This window comes from Amblyomma americanum, chromosome 6 (genome assembly GCF_052857255.1).
Source record: "Amblyomma americanum isolate KBUSLIRL-KWMA chromosome 6, ASM5285725v1, whole genome shotgun sequence".
NCBI lineage: Eukaryota > Metazoa > Arthropoda > Arachnida > Ixodida > Ixodidae > Amblyomma > Amblyomma americanum.
The window spans coordinates 14,935,333-14,960,124 of NC_135502.1; the positions used below are offsets into that span (position 1 = coordinate 14,935,333).

At 47.0% G+C, this 24,792-nt stretch overlaps 2 protein-coding genes across 2 annotated transcripts in view; both read right to left on the reverse strand.

Annotated features, from left to right (window-relative positions):
• LOC144136347 (uncharacterized) overlaps positions 1–19,145 on the reverse strand; it is a 31,556-nt gene extending 12,411 nt beyond the window's left edge. The window contains exons 1-8 of the mRNA XM_077668605.1: positions 18,999–19,145; positions 18,356–18,469; positions 12,688–12,895; positions 11,138–11,244; positions 10,647–10,879; positions 6,342–6,516; positions 6,097–6,268; positions 4,214–4,314 (exon numbers count right to left, since the gene is read on the reverse strand). Coding sequence (XP_077524731.1) covers positions 4,214–4,314; positions 6,097–6,268; positions 6,342–6,516; positions 10,647–10,879; positions 11,138–11,244; positions 12,688–12,895; positions 18,356–18,469 — 1,110 coding nt within the window. The 5' untranslated portion in view covers positions 18,999–19,145. The remainder of the gene's footprint in view (positions 1–4,213; positions 4,315–6,096; positions 6,269–6,341; positions 6,517–10,646; positions 10,880–11,137; positions 11,245–12,687; positions 12,896–18,355; positions 18,470–18,998) is intronic.
• Positions 19,146–20,830: 1,685 nt separating this feature from the next.
• LOC144136348 (uncharacterized) overlaps positions 20,831–24,792 on the reverse strand; it is a 29,474-nt gene continuing 25,512 nt past the window's right edge. Inside the window, exon 11 of the mRNA XM_077668606.1 lies at positions 20,831–23,131. Coding sequence (XP_077524732.1) covers positions 22,992–23,131 — 140 coding nt within the window. The 3' untranslated portion in view covers positions 20,831–22,991. The remainder of the gene's footprint in view (positions 23,132–24,792) is intronic.

Here is a 24,792-nt window from a genome sequence, read left to right on the forward strand (position 1 = left end):
CACCCGAACCGCGCCGGTAAGGGAAAGGATAAATGAGGGAGTCTAAGAAGAAAGGAAAGAAGAGGTTCCGTAGTAGAGGTCTCCGGTTAATTTCGACCACCTGGGGATCTTTAACTTGCACTGTGCCATGAGAGCGTCAACAGGTATGTGTGTTCGGCAACAAACATGTCCATAGCATCTGAAGCAAGCGGAGAAATTCCGCGTACACGCCTATTTCCAAGTCAAGTGAAAGCAGTGCAATATGCTCGGTGGACGCGGACGCTTACTTCTGCAGTGTTTTGTTTGTCGTCAAGCGTGACTATGGGACAATAACGTCGTTACGATCGACGAACCAGTGCACAGTGATTGTTTGGATGCACTCTCGTTTCCGCTTTCAGTGAGGGACATCGCACAGCAATTCAAGTGATTTGCTGTCCAACCTGTTTTCCGTCGACCCAACTCAGTGGAGATTTCGTGCACGTCAGTGGTGGTTAAACAAAAAAACATAATTAAAAAATGCAATAGTCAGATACAACTCAAGTTTGCAGTGAAGTTCCGTCCACATTCAGGACCGCCGAAGAGGATTCCTCCCTGACAAAAATAGACCGTTGTACATGTTTTTCTTGTTGCCCGAAAAAGAAGTTAAGCACGATAAAAATATTATAAGCTCAAGAATTTCGATGCCTCTGGCTCGTTTGACACAATCAAAGTTTAAAAACTGTTTTGTTTACTCTGGTCACTGGCCGCCGGAGTAATACGTACATGACGCTGCGGACCGTGCGCGGTGTTACCAACTTCCGACCTCGTAAATTGCATCCTACTATAGTGTAGAACCTGCACCTCTTGTGCGGGTACAAAAACTTCTAGGTCTGGACAAGTATTACGCGTGAAATAAAAGCTGCCAGGAGAAAAAGGACAACCTTTCGGCGTCAGTCCATTTCTCTCATCCCGCGTCTCACGCGTTCCTTAGAAGTAATGGGCGAAAGCAAGTGCGACCGAATACGAAAGTTTTAATGCTCTTGTGTATATACCCGTTCCGAGAGCATTTTGTACTGTCCTGGTAATTCCGAAAAGAACCTGAGATTATTTCTAAACATACACCGAGGCACGAGAAGCGTACGCCATGCTTGTCCGTTCGTCGCGGGCGGGAAATTCGGACACTTTTTGCGCAATATTTAAACGGACCAACAACTGAGTTTTAAGCACCGTTTTTTTTTGTACAAGGAAAACTTGCTGAGGTGTTCGATTCTCCTACAGGTTTGTTAGAAACGCTGTAGAAGATTTTTGGCGATAATTTTCCGATCAGTGAATGCGCCTATTTTTATGCACCCATATGATGGAAACCATGATCAGCGGACGGGATGGCGATTACACGACGACAGAAGTGACGTGCCCGCCTATATCTATTAAGAATTATCAGTGAAACTGTCTGAAACTAATATAGCTCTCTCCCGCCAGATAGTAATTAGAGAGTTTTGTTATAGAGAAGTGGACATTTGAGTTTCCGGAACAGAAGCTGTTACGGCACACTGACATGCGCCTTGCCGACAAGTTTTGGTTGACCGTAATTATCGCTGCATCCAGGAAATGCAGAACGATATGGCGCCATCTAGTGGCGAAAGCTAAAACACATCATCGGCGATGCGATGCGAATGGCGTTGTTGTCTTCATCAAAAGGGCGAATCGGAGGTTTGGTTTGATTTATAAGGGTTTAACGTCCCAAAGCGACTCAGGCTATGAGAGACGCCGTAGTGAAGGGCTCCGGAAATTTCGACCACCTGGGGTTCTTTAACGTGCACTGACATCGCACAGCACACGGGCCTCTAGAAATTCGCCTCCATCGAAATTCGACCGCCACGGACAGGATCGAACCCGTGTCTTTCGCGTCAGCAGCCGAGCGCCATAACCACTCAGCCACCGCGGCGGCTGCGAATCGGAGGGACCGTAAACTATAACAAAATATGAAAAACACTCCTGAACGAAAAACAACTGTGCACTCAAACAAATCAGTATCATTTTAAAGTTATGTGGTCACGGGAAGGGATACTTCGATAATGGCAATATTTCATTTAAAGTTATGTGGTCACGGGATGGGATACTTCGATAATGGCAATATTTCAGTGCAAGATGGCACTTTACTTTTTTTGTGCAATTTTTAATAGCATACCGAATTATATTTTTTTTCGATACTTCTGCGCTATAGGTTCTTAAAATATGAGCCAAGATCTTTTCATTCCCGCCATTATCTTATGACATGTTTGGTCAGTTGTCGGTCCCTTTAAGAATATTTCGTTTCGCTGCCGGTTGCATATTCGTTTTTGTTTATTCCTTGTTATCTCGGAGAAGATTACGGGGGCTTATCGTTGGTCTTTACGTTCCTGGTCATGCTGAGGGCGTTATTTGCACTTTTAATTTTAATAAAACGTTCTTCCTTGATATGAGTTGGTGCTGCCTCTAAACAGAGATTGGCGGTGAAGTGCAGCTTTTTCTAAGTCGGCGTAGCAGCGGTAACATTTGATTGCGTCTTGGTCTTAAAGAGACCCTGAAATTATTTTGGTGGTGATATTCTAGTGCAACAGGTCTGTACAGGTAGTCTTTTAGAATATTCGAGCCAAATATAAAGTTCTGCGTACACTCTACAATTTACAAGAAATATTAAAAATTGCTGCTCGCAGTAGCTTGCAACCGATTAGGGTAACACCTCATCGCGCGTTCTCGGCCGCGCAGTTCATTCAATTCAAGCACCTTTATTGAATTGAATTGAATCGGCTGGCCGCCTCTACCACGAGGACGTTAGTGCGAAATTTGTGCCAGCCTTCTTATTGGGCCCGTGCCCAGATGGCGTTTGCGGGATGGGGCATGATGGGACAGGGAGGGCTGCAGTCCCGACCTGTTTTCTTGATATTTTTTCAGATGAGACAGCGTGTATGAGTTGAGGGCGGCAATGAGAAGCACATTTTTTCATCGCTGATATCTTTTCAGTGTTAATGAAGCTAGATTAATTATTTTTTCCGTGCGGTGACGAGTGATGATCGCTCGCTCATGCGCTTTCCTAACCTGAGTAACTGTCCTTTCATGGTCCCTTTAAGGGTATGACGCGAGGCGCTAATGTTGATGTGCGACTTTCTTTGTTAATTAGTACCGCTCTCTTTATAACACACTCATTGGCACAAATCAGCACATCAGTCGAACAGTTAGAGGCCCATGTACTGTGCGATGTCGACCCCCGCGGGTCGAATTATCCAGAGTCGTCCATTACGCCGTCCCACAAAGCCTCAGTCGCTTAAGGACGATAAACTGCATAAAACCATAAAACGAACCAAACATCAGTAGGCATACCAGACCACGTGATACAACACAAGACACAAAAGGTCTCCACTTTACCATCCAAGTAACGTGCCTCGACTGTCAAGAGGTCTTGCTTGACTTGCAGCCGAAGCGTACGGATGCGATTCCTAAATATCCCAATTTTCTTGTCAGTGTAATTATTTACTTTACATGCTTACACACCATAAGGAAATTTGAGTAATGCTGCGACCCCATAATCACAACTTAATCAAGTTTTAATAATGTTCATAGTGTGACGTCACTGCCCTCTCGATAAATCGGGATTCTGTGAACATGCCAACGCCAGCAACTACGGCGATTTCCTCGCTGAACGGGCGCTTAGCTGTCGCGTAAAAAAAATAAAGAAAAAGAATAGAAGACTGCAAATCTCCAGGCAGAACACTATTTCGGTGCGACGCAGCATGTGCGTATTATTTTCTGAAACAGAGCATCTTGGGTCTTGCGTACTCATATGGACACCAACCACTCGCATAATGCATAAAAAAAATGCTACAGGCGCACTGCCAATAACAGGAGTTCGGTTCTCTGACATTGCTTTCCCATTGCCGTCTCAATAACGCTGTACGAGAAAGCGATCAATCAATCGTGCCCGGCGGAGAAATCACGACACCAGTCAAAGTTGTAGGAATTAACAAGTGGTGCCGCCAGGTGTTGTTTACTTTTAGGAAATTTTCATCTCTGTCAGAGCATTGCTTTTGATAAAATAACATATTCTGTATTACGCGTCACTAATTTATGCAGCTTGATTTAGTATTACATTTTAGCTTCTCTTTAATCTGCAGGACCACTGATGAACCTGGTTTCAAAAAAGAAAGCATTAGAGCTCCTCAAAAAATTGCATTCACGGTTGGCTGAGGTGGCCTGGGTATACAGGGCTATTTCTCACCATGGCCTCAAGACCCATTCCAAGACGGCCGATAGAGGTGAATCTGGGCGGGCCATCACGGAGTCCTCCCGCAATGAAGACAATTTCGGTCTGTCCGTAGACTGCAAGCAGTTAAGAGACACATTTGTGTGAGTTCATCTGTGGATGACACAGGCTTCGTTTCATGTTGCGAACGCATCTTCCCGAATTCGCAGCGAATGCTTCCGTCGCCGTCTTTTCTCAGTTGGTGCAGACCACTCGTGCGAATTCTCTCGCACGTCTTGCACGCCGCAGCTTGCTGGTTGGTGCCGCCTCGCTCGAAGGCGATGCAATTTACAGTCTATGTTAACATGGTTTAAAACCGCTTGAAGTGAAAATTATTTTTCTGCAAGCTGTAAGTGCTTAATTTATCATAAAAGTGTGACATGCTGTTTACTTACTGTTTCTTTGCTGTTGACTTGTTTATTAATCATTTTAGAAACTTAGTACCTAATTTGACCATTTGGTGGTGCAGCCGGTAGAGGTAGCTTGCTACGCGCAGCACTTGACGTTTCTGTGCGCTCTTTGTTTCACGCTCGTTGACGCTTCACGCTGCTGTTAGCAGTTCTCCCGCTAGATCCTTTAATAGCAGTGGTGAACTGTAATGTGGAACCTCCCTTTCCGCAAAAGTAAATCGCCTTCCATTTCTTTGTGTGCTGAAAGCATCATCCTTACTGAGTCTAAACCGCTAATGCTCCTGATTGAACCGTCGACAAGCGTCACTGCTTTGGTGTTCAAATCACAAAATAAAATCAGCCAGTGTTTTACATACCAAAATGGTGTAACGTTGGAAGTGTTAAAACAGTGTGTTTGCATGTATATGAGCGTCAGTTTGGACCGTCGGACTTACCCTCCTCCCCACCCCTCTCTTGCGCACTCCCAACAGATCCTCTTCAGGCTCCTCCAGACCCGCTCTCTGTCATCCCCTCAGCTTTTATCCCACTATTGCGGCACATCCCCTGAATGCTCCCTATGCGGTGACCCCCACGCCACACTCTCCCATATCCTTTTCGGCTGCCCTGCTGACCCTCCCCCGCGGGGACAGCATGCCATCTCGAGCTGGGAGGACTGGGAGGTCCTGCTCATGTCTGCAGACCCGACATCGCAGCTTGCTGCGGTGACTCGGGCTGCCGACGTCTTGTCCCGGCACGACCTACTTGATGCAGTGCGGGACCGCGCAGTGGCCCAGCTGGGTCTAAAACTCATTTGCTCAATAAAGTTTTTCTGTCTGTCTGTCGGTTAAGTGGGAACAGATTGCGCTCGCATTTTAAGCACCCTCTATTCCCTCCTTTATTTATGAAGACCTTGAAAAAATTTAAATCCAAGTAAAATAGTGTGTCATCATTTGTGCTCGGTACGTACCATAGCTTCAAACCAACAAGCTTTGTTTAAAGAGAGATAGGAAAGGCGCGAAATTTTCTGCACATTGCTTGATGTCTGTGCGAAATCATACGCCAGCAGGATTTTATATTCTTGCCAACAACTTTCTTCTGGCCACATGAGTGTTCCAGTTCACCTAGCTGTGATTATTATCAGTGACAGTCGTGTTGAGAGGGCTTAGTTATGCTTATAATTGCGGAATGGAATACGTAGTATTCAATGTCGTGAAGTGATCATGAAAGCCTTACCGGTGGCTGTGTGGGTTTGGCGTTCGGTTGCTGATCTCAAGGTCGCGGGCTATTAACTTCCGGCCGCGACGGCCGTATGTCGATAGCCGAAATACAAAAAACGCCAGTGTGCTGTGCGAAGTCAGTGCATGTCCCGCCCAAAGTTCAGTGCCCGGAATTCAAACCGTGTGAACCTGCGAACTTTCATTTCATCTGCCAACGTATGAGATCTCTTTCGGAAGCAACTGTGAAACATACGCTGAATGTAACTTTTGAGGCGCAGCTCCTGAAACAGCCTCTTTGCCACGCCCTCGCTGATGTAGTTCGTTGCTGTTGTGACGTAACGCAGGTGGCCAAGGTTGTAACTGCTGCGTTGCGGGTGGTCCAGGAGGCATTGTGCCACGTAAGGAACTGTGCTCAGTGCGGTCACCTGTGTGAACGGCGTGGTCAATAGTCTGGTCTAATAGTCTGATCAATAGCCAGTCTGGTCAATAGACACTTGCCTTGTGCTTTTGCAGCGCCTCGAGAAGAACTTCAATGTTCGAACTCTCGAGAAAGGCAGTTGAGGCCCCCTGGACGATGGCTTTGCTTACGCAGTCGAACAAAGCGTACACGTGACCAAGAGAACTGGTGCACAGCATAACATCCTCCGTTGTTAGACCCATGTGTTGCGGATGGCTGCGAAAATAATCGATATGGCATGAACGGTATTCCAACAGCAGCTAAAAAGAATACTGCGAAAATATGTCAACAAAAAGTCCCTATGCAGTAGACTGAAGTTTCAGTGTATCCACAGAAGGAAGAGGGGGAAACGTCTGCCTAGTAGCGCTTAAGGGTTTAAAACAAAAACAAAACCGAGCAGGCTATTTTTTGCAAGCAGCAACGGCCAACAAAATTTTTTATATTTTCTGTGCAGGTATTTATGCTTTTGGTAAGAAATTTGTTGCCGACACCGCATGACGAACGCTTTTAGTGAGTCAAAATGCAAGAAGCAAAGCAAAATGATATCACCAGGGCCAAGGAATACAAAGCTCGGCGATTTTAAAGTTTTCCTGATGCAAGTATGCCTGGCTAGAGTGGTTCTTCTAAATCCAGTCTCTAAAGAAGTGGGAAATGCTCCCCCGAGCTCCAAGTAAAAAGGGAGCAATCACGCAACGTGGTCAGTCATGCTATGGTTAAAATTTTAATTGTCCAATTAGGAAAACGGTTGTAATCAGTTTACCGAAAATTGCGGGGCGTTACGCTCAGCACATGACTGCCGGCACCTCACGGCGTTAAGGCGAAACTCCCATCAGAGCAGTTTAGCCTTTCGCCGTGAGGTGAGAGAATCTGGAGCGAGATTTGCTCTCGAAATACTCGTAGACGGTGTTAACTGACGGGACAGCTGTGAGCGACGAAAACCTAAAGAAGCAACTTAGGTGGACCATCTACGTCACGTGACGTTGCTACACCACAAAAACCTGCACAACGGATTGTGAGCAATCTGCGCACCGTTGCAGACGGCAGTTAAAATAATGATTGGTCGCGAGAAGTTGCTCCGGAAGAGCGACCTGGGTCTCACAAGCCCCACCGGTGGCTGTGTCACCTGCCCGGGCAGTGACGCATCGCTTAACCACTGCACCACCACGCCAGGAGTGGTTTGAGGACTTCCAGCACTCTATCAACGTTAAGTAAAGAACGACTAATTCGGTATATATGCACATGAACCCATTAACGCTATCACGTTATACCCTTAAGACACAGGTTAAATGTGCCTTCTAGTTTTTCATTTTAGGTCGCTGGCACTAGAGCCCTCACATGCCGATTTCACCAATGTTTGTCCGGTCCCTCTACGAGCTTGAAGAGCTGGGTGAGTAGGTGCCACCTGCCTAGTTGGCAGCCATGCTCCCTAGTCAAGTGGCCTTGTAATGTTTGCACAACCTGCCCACCGGATTGTGAGCAAACTGCCTGCCATGGCAGGTGGAAGTTAAATTATGATTAGTCACGACAGGGTACAGCACTTGCCATCGCGGGAAAGTGGCGCATCGCTTCGCAGCGGCACTACTGCGCCAGGACTGGTATGAAGACTCCCATCGATCTGTGAAAGTAGATAATGACCCATTCCCTTACATGGGTCTTAACCCGTTAAGGCTACCGCGTCCCACCCTTGAGGTGGAACTTAAGACTCCCAAGTCAAACTAAGCATAACTAGTGCTAGCACACCTATGTCTCGTTTGGCCTAACCAAGCTACATCGTCTGTCATTTTTTCGAAAATTCACTGATATGGGGACGTCACACGTACAACTCTGTAATGAGCCTCTAGTACATATGTGCGACACATGCTGGTCCCACCAGATATTTTTACAGAAATCTCCAACAAAAAATAATAGATGTAACTTATCAACTTACCGCATAATCAGCGAAAGCTGATTGATATTAACGGGTGAGAGGTCTGGAGCGGCAGGCCCACTTTGACGTTTCACGGAAGACTGCCCGAATGCCCGGTCTCACAGGCCCGTTTTGGCGCCTGTACACTCATGTACACACTCGGTCTTCCTCTTACGGTCTTCGGCTCGATCGCAATCCCAGCATACTTCACGGACATCACGGCCCGCTTGCACGAAACAAATAGCCTAGTTCCCAGTGTTGTCTTATTCGCAGTCTAAAACCTCCGTTGGTATTTAGAGGTAATTCACATAACTGGCTCCCTCGGAGGTACGTAGCGGTGATGTCCACCTAACACGTTGCATGTAACGCGTTGCACGCCTGCTATTGTACCCCCTGCGTGGCTTTTGCTAAACGGCTTTCACAAAGCCATTATAGCTTTGGCTGTAAAGTTGCGAAATTATTTCTGTTTCTGTTTAGTGGATGGGTTAGCAACTTTTTTCCACAGCGAGAGCTGTAATACCTTTGCACACATTATAAAATTTGAAATTGGTTTTTGGGGAAAGGAAATGACGCAGAATCTGTCTCACATCTCGGCGGACACCTGAACCGCGCCGTAAGGGAAGGGATAAAAAAGAGACTGAGAGAAGAAAGGAAGAAAGAGGGGCGGTAGTGGAGGGCCCCGGAATAATTTAGACTAGCTGTGCGTCTTTAACGTGCACTGACATCGCACAGCACACGGGCGTAGTTTATTTTTTTTTTACCGAATAATGACTTCTCTAGGTGCTACTGGTACTTTGTGTGGCGACAATAGCTGTGCCGCCACGGTGGCTCAGTGCTGATCTATTGACCCGAATAACGCGGGTTCGACCGCGGCCGCGGCGGTCGTATCTCGATGGATGCGAAATTCTAGAGGCCCGTGTGCTGTGCAATATCAGTGCACGTTACAGAGCCCCAGGTGGCCTAATTATCCAGAGCCCTCCTTTGCGGCATCCATCATAGGCTGAGTCGCTTTGGGACGTTTAATCCCCATAAACCAGACCAAACCAATATTTGTGGATTGTAGCCGGATATCCTTTTAAGAGCGTTAGCTCTTACTCATAACGTTTCGAGATTTTGTGGGGTCTGCTACCACACTGTGGCAGCAACTAGAAAACAGCACATCTCGCATTAAGACTCGTAGCGCCATCTACAAAAGCGTTGTAGAAACAACCACCTGCCGCGTGCCAATGGTGACGTCACGGTCCAGTATGTTGGATAGAGGTGGAACTAAGTGCGTATGGCGTCAGGAAACGAAATAGCGTTACAAAACTGCGTTTCGTGACCACGGCGGTGGTTTGGATGATTGTTATTTCTTTTTACATGCACGAATGAGAGCGCAGTTATCGCTGGCGTCTACTTGCCTTTAGTTTTCGGTTGGCTTAATACGCCTCTCACATTTTACGCTATGGGCCTGCTGTTTAATCCTGATCGATGTCTAGTCCAGCTAACTACAGCACTGCTAGCCTAGGGGCCTTCGGACCCTGGAAACTGCTGTTTGATTTTATGTCCTTCGTGGAATACAGTGAAACCTTGTAGGCGATAACTATTAGCACCCATAACTGTCCTTAACTAAACGCAAGTATCAGAAGTAACACTGGCACATAGAGTAGGTCCCTGTGAGTTGCGGCCAGTAGCGACAGTGGAACATCAGCAGTGACCTAGCGGCTCGAGCATCCGCCTTGAGTGCGGGAGGTGCCGGCTTCGATCCACAGCGGAGCCTGGTACCCGGGTACCCACTGGTGTTAAGGTATGTACAAGGTCTCCCTTGGATTGACGCTCAGCTTATCTGGGGTGACATGCTTGGAAAATGAGCATTTGAATTCAACTTGTGTAGCCGAAGATATTTCGTGTTATGGCGCTCTTTGGGCCATGCCGCCCTTGAGCCATAAACATTCATAATCGTAATCACCATCATCAGCAGTAGCGACAAAGAGCCCTTGACGTTTTAGCTGTCTGTAATACACAACAAACCACGCGACTCCTAACCTTTCGTCATCTTCCGTGATAACAAGCGAGAGTGATAATTATGGAGACGCTTTCTGTGCATGCAAGATGCAAAAATGCACCCTGCTTTGTAGCGAATGCATTTACCGCTGCTTATTCATGTGCTTGCTGTTTTGTAAAAGGTGTGGCGGTAATACGGTTGGCAGATGCCGTTTATTATGATACCGAGTAGATATTCCGCTAGCAATCTCCTCTTTGACAATTCTTGCTTGTTACCCTCCAAAAATCGGCGATGACCGTACCTAGAGTAAGCAACAGTGCAGTAATGAAGACCGAAGAACAGAATTACGGTTTTTCGCTGTTAGAAATAGAAGAAATACAAGGTTTCGGGCAGTTTCCTATAAATATAGTGAACTGTCACAGAAGAAATAATTGAGCAAAAGCAGATTTTTGTCACCTGTTCGCTGAGACACTGGCCACAAGTGAATCATGGTTGTGCACCACTATCTTGGGTTTCCCGGTCGTTCCGCTTGTAGAGTTCGTGTAACATATTCGGTTTTTCTGGTATTCGACAGATGGCGGCCCTGAACAGTGGGCTTCACGACCTATCTTCATAAGTTGGCTCCACGAGACAATCGTCCCTCTGATACCAGGGGTACGACTCGCCGGTTCACCCAGTGCTATGATGTGCTGCAAAATGCATAAGTTATGGTATAAACAGAGAGAAAGTTTTATATATCGGTGCCGGTGGAGATTAGGCCTTTGTTTCGAGAGGGGAAGGAACAGGGGCATCAACAAAATTCATAGCAATTCAGGATTGATGCGATTGCTATAAATTCTCAAGACAGAAGAGATGCTGATGTGGATATAGTGGCAAGAGGGAGGCGGACTTGAAACTCCACTGCGTGCTCTATACTCTTAGTGAGCAAATAGTAAAAGTGAGATTACCTTTACGGTTGGCAGCTTGGCCCTCAGTTCCAACGCTTCATCAGTACGGTCAGGCTGGCAGCAGATGGCCGCGAACTCAAAGCTTTTCATCCATTCTACAAGAACATCTGCAGTAGAAGATGACTTTTTTGTTTTTCAGTTCACACACATCGGCAAGTGTGCGTGGTTTTTGGACACCTCGCATATTCCCGCAAATCACATTGTGGGTAAGAGAAAGCTGGATTGTGCACGTGATCCTACCGAATAGTTAGTAAGAATGAGCAAGACTGAAGCAGAACAGTCAATGTCGTCTTTGATTGTGCTTTGTGTCCCCTATATTTGTAAAGGTTAGACATGAAGCTTTCTGGCTTTTGGCACAGCACTCTGCATTCAAAACATGCCTTTTTTTGCTCTTGATGATTATAGATTTCACCAAGTACTTTCCGAGTGACGCATTTAAGACAGTTACTGCTACTTTATTTCGAAGATTTCGGCTGAAGAGTTAAAGGTGACTGCCTGTTCGGGGAAAAGAAACCGTTTCTCTCTTTTCGCTCAAACGATGAGAAGAAACAATGTCAGAAAAGGTGTATACATATATGATGCCTTTAATTATGACTACAAGGCAGCTGTCAGTGTAATAAGCTACACACTACGGCGGCAGCTCTTTTCAGGCAGCACAGCAAATCCGGCGATGCATGCTGACATGTGTTCCTAACTGCCGACCAAAGCAACAACGCCTGAGTAGCTTGCTGTGGGGTTACACAGAGCCTTGAGCTAGTATACAAAGTAATCTTTAATACCATAATCACTTGCGCGTTGCAAGTCATCTTTAGTCTGATTTTAAACAAAGCCAGCGGGCTGCACCTTAGCCAGCCTTCAGGTTACACGCTGCGAACTCACGGCCCATATCTCCAGAGTCTTCCGGTTTCTGTCTGGAGATCTCCTGTCTGGAGAATCCTTTTTTCTATTTTCCCGGAATAATTTCTGCCACCTGGGGATCTTTAACTTGCAGTGACATCGTGCAGCACACGGGCGCCTTAGCGTTTTTCCTCCACAAAAACGCAGCGGCCGCGGTCGGGTTCGAACCCGGGCACTCCGAATCAGTAGTCGAGCGCCTAACCACTGAGCCACTGCGGCGGGTATCCCTTCCCTTACGGCGCGGTTCAGGTGTCCAACGATATATGAGACAGATACTGCGCCATTTCCTGTTTCCAAAAACCAATGATTATTATTATTATTATTATTATTATTATTATTATTATTATTATTATTATTATTATTATTATTATTATTATTATTATTATTATTATTATTATTATTTCTCCTCTAGTATGTCGTAACAATATCCGATGAAAAAAGAAAAGAACCAGGAGAGGCACAGAGTTGAGAAATTTTAACCCAATAGAGCCAACCATGAGTAGTGCCTTTATATTATATATACTGGCATTTGTTGAAGGTTTTAGCGCTTTAATACGGGAAAATAAGTCACAGAGCTGCGGTTTTAGTCTCTGCCGATAATGAGGGCACCTGTCGAGAGAGACCTAAAATTAAAAAAAATATATAATTCGTACCCACGGAGTATTCCGGGTCCTCGTAAGCGCAGCCCACGTTGGCGCACGCTGCACCCAAAAGCATGGGCAGCAATTCGGCGCGGCTTGCGACGAGGATGCAGATCAGATCACCGGCTCCGATGCCCAGGCGGTGCAAGGCTGCGTGCACCGCGGCCACTTGGTCCGCCACCTCGCCGTAAGTTCGCTCTACGTGCGTGGTGGCGTTTATCTGCGTGGCGAACAGAGAGAGAAAGAGGGAAGGTGGGACGGAAGCCAGAAGAGTGTTCCGGTAGGATACCCTACAAGCTGGAGGGTAGTGGTTCAGCATCCGCCTCGCATGCGGGAGGTGCGGGGTTCAATCCACAGTGCCGCTGGGTACCCGCCGGTGATACAATGGGTACAAGATTTCACCTGGCCTGGTGCTCGGCTTATCTGGAGTGAAATGCTTCGAAAAGTGGGTCTTTGACCCCACCTTGAGTAGTTGAAAGTACATTGCGCCATGGCGCTTTTTGGCGATAGATGCCCTTGCGCCTTAAAAATTCGTAATCATCATCATTGTTGAACCAGTCGTCATAGAGTTACTTCTATCTTGATATTGAAGAACTCCGCATGCTTCTGGGCTTTCGCCTTATATGTTAGAAGCATTGGTGCCCTGGGAGCTGTTCAGAACTGACTGTCGAGAAAGGACACTTGCCGTGAGCTTGCCTTCCTTCAGTGGCGGAGCAACTGCTTTCTCACACTGGAATGCAAATAAAAGGCACCGCTTCTGGCTGGTGGTCTCACGGTTGTATTTCTGGAGCGTACATGAGGAGAAGAAAATACAAGCGTTGACTTTTTAGGTTCTGACTTCCGTACGTATACGTAAAAATACTGAGCGTTTAAGAAACAAATTGCTCCTTACACGCAAGGAACCTAAATAACGAGAAGAGACCATTTCGTTCCGTTCCTAGAAAAATGAGGGAGAAGAAAGAAGAGGGAGGATGGAATGAGGATGGAGAAGGAAAGGCCGAGAGGTTATGCAGTACAAAATCCGGTTGACAGCCCTGCACTCGGAGAAAAGGGAGAAGGAAATATGTGAGGAGAGAAGAAATTCTTACTTTAAAAAGAAGAGTGTACGGCGCAGTTTAGCCATTCGCGCAGGTATGACGCCCTCAAGAAACAGCACAATGGTTGGCAGGTCTTCAAGGCCAACATTCGTTCCTGTCGCCGTCCGAAGACTCATAATGCCCGAGGGTTAGGACGGTGCAGTCCTCAGCACAGCGAATGTCTCTCGGCGCTGTATGCAAGGCTCAATCACCTCGTCACGCCTGCAACTAACCCCAGGCAGGGCTGTCATGAATATCTGTCAGAAAGCAGGATTGGTTCGTGAATGCAGCGCCATGACACAGGCGAAAAAGCGTACAGAAGTCAATTGACAACGTCAGCGCGTTGGTTGCTTCCTCCTTTCTTTGCGTTGTTAGTATACTGTGAGTATGAGTGTATATTTTGTTCTTGAGGAACGATGGACATCCCAGTGGGTTTCCCACTTGCAGGCATTACTAAGTCTTGAAAGAATTCTCCACCTCGGCCCTGTTTTTTTCTTTCTGCTTCAGGGCCTGCGGACGGCCTTTGGTCAGCTATATATATAAATAAACGATTCTGGGCGTTTCAGAACATGTCACAAAAATTCCTTCGAATGCTATACTGCACTACATGAAGTACTCACGACTCAGAAGTTGCTTTGGAATTTTGAGTACCTTGCAGTGTGCTCGCATTTCCTGTGCTCCTCTCCCTTCTTCCCGTCTTTTCATTCCTTTGGCCCGCTTTCTCTGTTGCGGATAACCAAGAGTACATAATTCTGGTTAATCTTCATTTTTTTCCTTTCCCTCCTTTGGCTCTCTCTGGAATTCCTTGAAACGAGTTCCAGGGCCACGTAATTTATGTCACCGGAATAAAGCAGAAACTAATTAAGAACAATTGCAGAGATGAGTAATGAAGATCATTGGGAGAAACGCGCAGAGGGTTGTGACGCGATCATAGCAGCTCCATTGTGCCTCGGAAGAGTTTCATCAGCACAGTTTGTTTTACAGCGACAGCTGTTAAGTGCACCCTCTCCGTTTATGCGGCGTCGTTAACGTTGGCGTTGTAACATGATGTCGAAACAATGCGTGTCAGTAATTGGTGAGCAGGGAGCGACGGCACTTATGACGCCATCATATCACGCCAATCAAGAATGTCAAGATTGGCGAACACTCTTTGTATCGAACAGGGACGCTCGGACATCATGAGTTGCCCGTCGCCTTGATTCCACCTCTCTCTCTCTCTCTCTCGTTGCGTACGTCACGCACGACGCTCATCTAAAGTGGAAGTATGAACAAGCACCGTACGTGGAGTGTTGTAACCGCTCTGGTATCGGAGCCGACGAAGAAGCTGCATGAAGCTGGCATCGAGACGTCAAACGCTCTCGGTTTAAGAACAGCTCAGCAACTGCCCGAGGCGATATCACCTACGATCCATTCCGCCGGTTCATCAGTCGCTCTACTGGGCTCCTTCAATAAACGGGGACGGTTGGCATCTACCCACCGTCTCCCACATTTATTAGCCTCGCTCCACAAACCACTGACTACGAACGCCAGCCTTATAGACTGCGAAGCCGCAACAACCTGCTCTGAGCTACCAGCTCTTCCTCGCCTCACTTTGGCCCTGCCGCTTCACGTGCAGCCCCGGGCCACGGCAAGAGTGTAGGAGGTCGCCGACAGACTTAAACTGCCGGCCACCTGGAGCGGCAGCAGTGGCCAAGAAGATCACCATCTTCCTGACAATGAAGTTCTCTCTCCTTCTCTCTGTCGACTGCTGCTTCTTACCGGCTTTCGGACGCGACCGGTCTACCGTTTCTTGACGTCCTTGCCCTTTCCGCGCCCTTTGCCCGTGATGTTACGCTATGTTCCCCCAGCTTCCGCTGTCGTGCGCTGTCTTCACAGCGGGCCGCTTTCTCCTTTACAGAGCCTAACCATTCCCCGGCTATCGAGCCTTCCACGTTTTTGCATGAAAGCCCCTTTTCCTGGCTGGCCGTGCTACACTTCAGCTTTCATGTTAACAACGTGTCAGCCAGCTTTCGCTATACCACCACACAAGTCGCGAGCTCCCAGAAAATATATTGGTAAGGCTTCGGTAGCCACCTCCTGGCGCTGCTATCTACGATGGCGTAAAGAAGGCAATCGTTGGCTACTTCGATTTTAAACTGCCGCCACCCCGCTGCGCTCCAGGAGCAGCTTCCACACCTTCACCGTCCCTCGCGTCGCCACCACCAGAACGACTCGCACCTAGAATTTCTGCATGCAGCTAACACACACCAAGCCCCACTAGCACGCAGCTCTCTCTTTCACTCAAGGCTCGGAAGAAGCCGCATGTCGATGCTTCGGACTACTGCCCATCTTTTGTAGCGGCCGCAACATCTCTCTCTTGCAGTTTCCACACGGATGGCTTCAGGCGCTCCTTCCAGCGCCGAACCCACCGATGCCTGCAGCAGCAACCCACACCTGATGCAAGGACGGGCTAGGTCCCATCCTCAAATCTATCGGTACCTATTCACGACGCTTCTATCCTTATCACAAGCGTGCCTGACACCTTAGACACGCTTGTGATTACACTGCTCACGATATTGTTCCCACTCCGCTGTTCACGCACCCGCCCTACGTGGCCTACCAGCGTAGTTTTCAGCGTTGAGGGCCCTGCTGCTGCGTCGCGCGTTTTTCTTTACCACGATGAGGTTGCGCAGTCGACGACATCGTAGGAACCTTCGCCCGTCCCTGCGCTTTTCCACCACGAAGCGCATCGCGCTCTTTTCCATAACAGCAAATATGTCTCCATACCGGCGACTACCCTGCGACCACTTGGGTTCTCCTGCCGTCTACGCTGCCCCGTATTGTCTCACCGCAGATCCCAACAATTGTTGTGATTATTGAGCCTGTCGCTCAAATGCATGAATCCAGCCAAACGTCCATTTTACCGCCGTCTCTTCCACATCCATACTGTGTTTCAAGCTTGGCACTGCTACCGGCCCATGATTTGCCTCTTTCGCGACTCATATAACCCCCCTTTTTCTTCCGCTCATCGCCAACCACTACACTCTGACGCAGCCAAGCACGCCCTTTCGAATTTATTCCCAGTTCACTTTAGGCCTTGCACGGATATTGAATTTTTCATGAACCCTTGAATACCTCTCTATGCGTTTCTGTGCTCAAGAATTGAAAATAACTGCAGCTTCCGTTTATCCCCCTACTCTTTCATCGCACTGTACAGTCATCCTCACACCTGTCAAGAGCACTCGAGCGGCGTGCTTTGTTGTACATTTATGTGAACTTCCGCTGCTAGCCTGGCCCCGTCATACTCTTGAAACACGATCAGAAGGAGTGAAGCACGATGGATGCGAATATGCATGCACGCTAAGTTCTTGTATTTAGCCCTTCATCAGTCGTAAACGACGCAAATGTACTCCCAAGGGAGCCGTTCGAGAGCTTTAGACAGGCTTATGGACGACTGTACATCGCCATATATTCCTTTATCGCGCAAGGTTTTAGGGGAGGAGCATACGTAACGGTGCTGGTATCGGCACCTGCACAGCCTACGAAAAGGCTGAAGCTGGGAGCGCGAGCTCCAACTCGCAGATTTCAGAACAGATCAGCAACTGGCGAAGGCTACATCATCTTCGGTCTAATCCCGCGGCTCACCACCCGCGGCTCCCGGGCCCCTTCAGCAAACGGAGATGGCCTTTGTCCACCGACCATCAGCCACATCATTAGCCTCGGTCCACAGAGCGATCGGGCGTGACGCACGCATACCCGATACTTCAGTTCCCCGCACCCCACTCACACAGTTCTTATCCCCACTTCTCATCAGGTAGGCGCATAGTCTTTAAAACTGTCAAGTGCAACATTTCGCCTGCTTCTGGCCAGGGCACGGTCGCTTCTAGAACGTGTACTCATAGCTTCCCAAATATAAGGAACAATATCATGATAGAAAGAGTTAGTTATGGGCGCTGAGCACATAGATATTACACCTCCTACAAACTGAACCCTGTCTTCTGAAATTCTTCCCCCCCTCTTCTTTTGTGACTTCTAATTGTCCTCTGAATTTAATACAATGTTTGCACAAAAAAGTGGAACAAAATATAGCCTGATTACTTCAACAAACGCGTTAAAAACTTGTTTGAAAGAAAATTTTGTAGTCCCAAATACTCTCTTCCTAAAAGCAGTATAGAAATGCTTTTCGCATTTTCCAATTTCATGACTACAGCTTCCTTCTTGGTGGCTACTTGAGTTGCATGATTTGAGAAGAGCGAGATTGCCAGATCAAAACGCCAGGAATTTCGCCCGCATATGTGTCAAGTTGCGCACCATGATGGGTGCCATCAAGGTTAGCAAAAACGAGAAGTTGGCCTGCGTAAAAGTATGGCCATCGTTTTCTCTCTGGAGTGAACATACTGATACAGTGCGCATACATGGCTGCGATAGCCATTTCTAGCAGCTGGCTCTGCTGATGCAGAGCTGGTGATGTCTGATGACACCGGCACTTGCGTGCTGAATAGTATGTGCAGTCGGGTGGTGTTCATGCGCCAAAACAGTTTCATCATCGTTGGCGAGAAAGCCGAAAACGTCCTCAAAGTAACCAGTACAACTCTGTGTAAAGCCTCCCTGAGCCCTTCACTCACCCATCGGGAATTGTGGTGGCGTCGAAGGTGGTCTAGGAGATATCCACCGAAGTTCCTATGAACGTCCAACGCACCTTGGTTTTTGCTGAAAGGGCTCTTGAGCACAGTGGCCATCTGAATAACGTAATAAAGAAAGCTAGCTATCAATTCCTCCAATCATTCGAGTTATAAAAAATTGGCTTCAACTTCAGCCTAGAGCTAATTCCGTTGTTGCCAGGTAACAAGGCGCAGTCGGACAACGGTTTTTTAAATGTACCAAACATCTCTGAAACTCGACATCCTTATAATCGGCTTAGAACTTCCAGCCTGGTTAGAGTTCTCTCAGTAACTGTTGTATAGACGAGTGATCATGCATCATCTACCGTAACTCATTCCGGGCATCCGATCAATGCTTGCTAACAGTGCCTGTCTGCCTTTTCCTTCGTTCCATTTTCCTTTGCTTGGCGTATTTTATCTTGTTAAAATATAATCTTGCTCGAATGTTTTGCACAACTTGCAAAGAACTGTGTGGGATAACCTAACTCAGGGTCGGAAGAGCGGAGATGAATTATATCTCTCCAACACCTTCTGAAGTGGCCCGCCGCAATGCTTGCGTCATAGTAGACGTCGTTTAATGCACACTGCAAAATACAAGTTTACATACCTGGGCCGTCCACCCTTGTCACTCTTGGCGAAAAAGAACCAATTAAACCGCAAATCCTGATAAGAAATTTTGCCTCTGCAGAGGTACGTTATATTATAGGGGACGTGAATCGAGAATCACGGAGCATGCTTCATCACTGGATCGTAGCACCGAACGTTCACAAGATGTCAGCAACCGGATGCTGCACACCTGTTGCAGGTAGTACGTACTCTGCCCCTATATGGTCTACTCCGAGTGCTGAAAAATTGCTGGAAATGGAACGGAAGCAAGTGGCACGGATTAGTACGGCTCCGATGTTTTTACTGCGACACCCATAGCGGCGTGACGCACAGAGCAGAACTCTGTGTTTTGCCGATGCGATGCATTCGGCCAAACATGTTTACCTGTGGTGGACAGCACTGATTTATTTGTTTATTTATTTGTTCCTCAAAGGCCCACAAGGGAAATTACATGAGGTGTGCGCCGAAAAGGCAATTGGCATGAATACAGATGATCTTCTATGGCGGTCTTGAATTTGCTGAAGTCGATGATGGTTGCCACTTCAGATGGAAGGTCATTCTAGTCTCGGACTGTATTCAGAAAAGAAGAGTGGCGATATGTTTCGGAGCAAATGTGGTTGAAGTACAAGCATGAGAAGGCTTATCTATAGAGTGCTTGGGTGATGTGCTGCGAAACCAATTAAGTGAAACATTAGCCCAACTGCGCTCGCAGGAGATCGATGCTTGGCCTTTTATTCCTCGAATGCTTAGGCTACTTCACTCGAGTGCAGGCATTGTCTTCAAACAGTGCACCTGCTCAAAATTTTCAATTGGTCCGCTTCGATGCGGGCGGCTCGAGCGTTCTATGTGGGCGTGTTCGCCCCAGTACTACACCTTCACTGGTTTAGTCATCTTTTCCCCCACCATTATTCATATTCATATTGCTAGGCAACAAAACATTTGTCCTGATACTTAGGCAAATAGTTAACTTATCTACAACCAGCCTGAAAGAGATGAGTGTGCTCGTGCTCTTCGTTACACTAGACAGATGAAACATTCAGTTACAGTTGCTTCGCGACTAATAATAATATTTAGATCTCGATAAAAACCACGAGAGACTATGCACAGGCCATTTCGAAGATACTTCGGCAGAGAATCCTGCGCAAGCTTTTCGCAATTACGTCTTGCAAGTTTGAGCGACTGGTTCTTCTAAATACTAAATGTGAAAATCAATTACAAATGCTTTGCAAACTGTTCTTTTCATTAGCTCTTTAAAAAAAACGTGTAATTTACACTTCGGGTATATCTTGGTCACATCCAGTCTGGGCCTTCGTCAGTCACTTGGGACCGAGCGTAGGAAATAATCCCCGGCGAGCCATTCTCGCCAGTTTGCGGCACTGTGTGCTGCCGCAGCACTCGCTGTTGTTCCTATAGATATCACTATACTGCCCCTATATACCTGTGCCTCGCTCTTTAAGCTAGAGAGGAATTAAAATCAGGGATTTATGTGATCGACGTCGTGCATTTTAGGTGCCTGACGTCTTTATTCCCTTTCCTAAGGGCGAAGAGTTTGAACTGCGGCAGCATTTCGCTGTTCACACGTTTCTCAGTTTTCCTTTGCCTTCAGTCACATTGCAGAAAAAAAAATAAGTTGTATTTTTGCATAGTGCTCTATAAAGCCCTCCGAAGGCGAGCTGAAGCAGATCTCAGCAAGCGGCCTATTATTAGGCGTGAAACAGGGCTTGAGTGTCGTGCATATACACTCTGCACAATTGTCCGGATGCGCACTCACTTAGCTGAGTGTTCCGTGTACACCACGGTCTACAGAAAAATAGGCACCACGAAGAGATCAGGACAACTTCTTAACGCATCAAGGTTTTACATTTATTTTAGGAAATTGTATCTATACTTTACATTTATACTGTTAATTTATGCATTCGCCGCAACCATATATACTGCCGACTGTGATGGCTTGATTCTGCCGTGACTATTTCTTTTCCCTTTTCGTGTTCCCTGATTTCTACGCTGCCTCTTCACAGTATTCATTGCGTGAGAGCATATACCAGTGATTCCTTAGCAGTCCGAGTGCTCGCGCAGAATCTGTTGCTGATTGATAAAGCAGTAGAGCAGAGACAGCCTTCGTGAGTCTATAGACTATAGACGCGTACAGACATCTCCATTGGGTGGTCCAAACCTTATGGTAGTGCCCTGTGGTCTCTCGCTGCATACGGTTCCGAAAAAAAGCAGAAAATAGTTATAGTAAAACTCAGCAATTTATATATAAAGGCTTCTTGTTTCATAAAACGGATTTATATGCACAGCTATGTTAAGCACATATATTTTGTGAAAACATATATGTTCATTATTACACAACCCACATTGTTTACATGCAGCTTTTTTTACAAGAAACTATCTTCCATAGACAATTTTTGCAGGCAGCCGCAAGGGACAAGACAAGAGAAGGAAGTGCACAGCCAGGCTGAAATGAAACGCGAACATGCATATGCCGTATTTTTCTACTTTGCTGCGAGATATTCGTACATACCTCACTGCTACGCTAAATAATTTATAACGCAACACAACACCATTTTTATTATAAAGAAAATACTCCATGAAGTGTTTTTCTTTTATTGCCGTTACCTATAATAGGTTAGGATTAGTGCTAGGAGGGGTCTAGCCTTGCTAGTTGGCCGCCGCTCCCGCCGCATGGTGGGTTTAACCGGATAGGTGCCAGGTCAGCGCCGTGATAGAATCGAAAAAGATATAGGAGGCAAAAAAATCCAGGGCGCTTGTAAGATAAGTGCTCCTCATGTGATTCGAGTTTGCTGGTAAAACTAATACTGTTGTGAATCGGGAAGGATTTTTTCAGTCAATAAAACGCAAAGTGCTCGCGCATTAATGATCATCAAAATTTACTCCCTCATAAAGGCCATGAGTTGGGGCATTATATAAAGGGAGCATGGGAGACATCAATACCTTATGTTAGTGGCGTTAACGTAATCAGAGCATCTTCATCTCGGCTATTGCCAACATAACCACATTAACCATTTGTGATCCAGCGATAATCCTCAAGCAGCCGCAGCTGTGGCTCAGTGCTTATGGCACTCGGCTGCTGACCCGAAAGAGGCGGGTTCGATCCCGGCCGCGGCGATCAAATTACGATGGAGGCAAATTTCTTGAGGGCCGTGTGCTGTGCGATGTCAGTGCACGTTAAAATAATAATAATAATAATTAATAATAATAATAATTGGTTTTTTGGGGAAAGGAAATGACGCAGTATCTGTCTCATATAACATTGGACACCTGAACCGCGCCATAAGGGAAGGGGAAAGGAGGGAGTGAAAGAAGAAAGGAAGAAAGAGGTGCCGTAGTGGAGGGCTCCGGGATAATTTCGACCACCTGGGGATCTTTAACGTGCACTGACATCGCACAGCACACGGGCGCCTTAGCGTTTTTCCTCCATAAAAACGCAGCCGCCGCGGTCGGGTTCGAACCCGGGACGTTAAAAATCCCCAGGTGGTCGAAATTTCCGGAGACCTCTTCTACGGCGTTCCTCATAGCATAAGTCGTTTTGGGACGTTAACCCCATAAATAAATCAATGAAACAATCAATCGAAAGTCCTCAAGTTGCAGGCAGATTATACCCAGGACTCGTTCTGCTGGCGCGTTATGTTCCACACATCATGATAAATTTTTGTACTCCCCAGACGAAGACGTGTAGCGCCTGTGAAGAATTTGTTTCCATTTTAAAGCAGTTAGCTGTATTATTTTTTTTAGAAATCTATTACGAGAACCTCTTGAAAAAACGTAGCAGCACGAAAAAACGAGGACGAAATAGACACACATGCTGCAACGTTTTTTCAAGATGAATCAATACCAACCGGCCGAAACTTCGGTGCTCTTGTATTACGAGAAGCATATGGTAACAGTGTATTTTTCATGCAACATGGTTTCTGAGAGGTGAATTTAGGACCAATTAATCCAAAAGGAGCACCCCTTGCACGCTCCCAAGCTTTCACTTTAAGTTGCTGTTGGCTCGTCGCTCGAGCACCCACTCGAGAAGATCACGCCGCACCAACTTGCCGAGCTTGTTTCGTGGAATCTCGTCGACGAGTGTGACACCTCCCTGAAGTCGAAGCTCCTTGGGAACGCTCTCTGCGGCATGGCAAAATGCAACATGAAAAAGAAAAAAAGAGAGAGAAAGAAAGAAGAACACGCCTTTAATGCCAGTCAAATCAGGAACCTATCCATATATGTATGATTTTAACACCTTTTATTGGACAGGCAAAGCTAGTCAGTCAATCACCAGGGACTTCCACAGAAGGCTACGCGCGTTCTATCCTTCTAACCCGCCGTGGCTGCTCAGTGGTTAGGGCCCTCGTCTACTGAGCCGGAGTACCCGGGATCGAACCCGACCGCGGCGGCCGCGTTTCGATGGAGGCGAAACGCAAAAAGGTGCCCGTGTGCTATGCGATGTCAGTGCGCGTTAAATATCTCCAGGTGGCCGAAATTATTCCGGAGCCATCCACCTTTCTTCGTTCACTCCCTCCTTTATCCCTTCCTTACGGCGCAGTTTGGGTGTTCACCGAGACAAGTGAGACAGTTACTGCGCCATTTCGGGTTCGAACCCGACCGCGGCGGCTGCGTATTTATGGAGGAAAAACGCTAAGGCGCTCGTGTGCTGTGCGATGTCAGTGCACGTTAAAGATCCCCAGGTGGTCGAAATTACTCTGGAGCCCTTCACTACGGTACTTCTTTCTTCCTTTCTTTCACTCCCTCCTTTATCCCTTCCCCTACGGCACGGTTCAGGTGTCCAACGATATATGAGACAGATACTGCGATATTTCCTTTCTCCCCAAAGCCAATTATTATTATCATTACTTTCCTAAAACCAATTTCACTCTCAATTTCAATTTCTCTATCCTGCCACGTACACTAGAGCCGAAAAAAATTAATGTAGATTAGCTCGGCTAATCCAGGATATACAAAGCGAAAGATGTCGGCGTTGACAGTGTTCATTGGGTTTGGCGTTGACAATGTTCTAGACGGCGATGACTTTGAGGAAAGGAAAGGCGCATAACTGGCTCTCTGGATAGGCGGACGCCTCATTCTTGTTTTGGTACATGTGGCGGTGGTGAGAGAGCGAGATGTAGCCAGAATGCATTAGCGCTGCATGCCACCTCCCATGGTGGTAGCGAGGGCGCGCTGCCTATCCAATGTGCGGAACGCAATCAAAACAGGCTTTTGCACTTTAACACCAAGCCACATATATAGAAGCGATATTGAGGTCTCCGCTGAGCCACGGAGCCGGTTTGTGCCTTTCCTTTCGTAAAAATTAATTTCCCTGGCAAAGTTGTCAACGCCAAAAAACTCTATGAACGCCGTCAGCTCACTTGTTTTGTTTGGTTTTTGAGGAAAGGAAATAAAACAGTAACTGTCTCACATATCTCGGTGGACACCCGAACCGCGCCGTAGAGGAAGGGATAAAGGAGGGAGGGAAATAAGAAAGAGAGCGGAGGAAGACCTGTGGCTCAGTGCTACTGGTGGCGCATGCGCACTAATCACTAGGGAGCGAGACAGAAAGAGAAAGAGTCGGTGGCGGGCACCTGCGCGGTACGCCACTCGGGCTCCACCATACGCCGGCTCGCGTGAAGCGCGGTGTTGACTAGCGTAGTGAAGCTTTTCGCTTCAAAAGCGAGAAAAACGCAAAGAATTGCGCACCGCAAGGACGACTCCAGTCTTTGAATAGTTTGCTGCTCGACTTCTTATATCACACTAAGATCGATAAAGCTCAGAATTAACAATAGAGCAGCGCA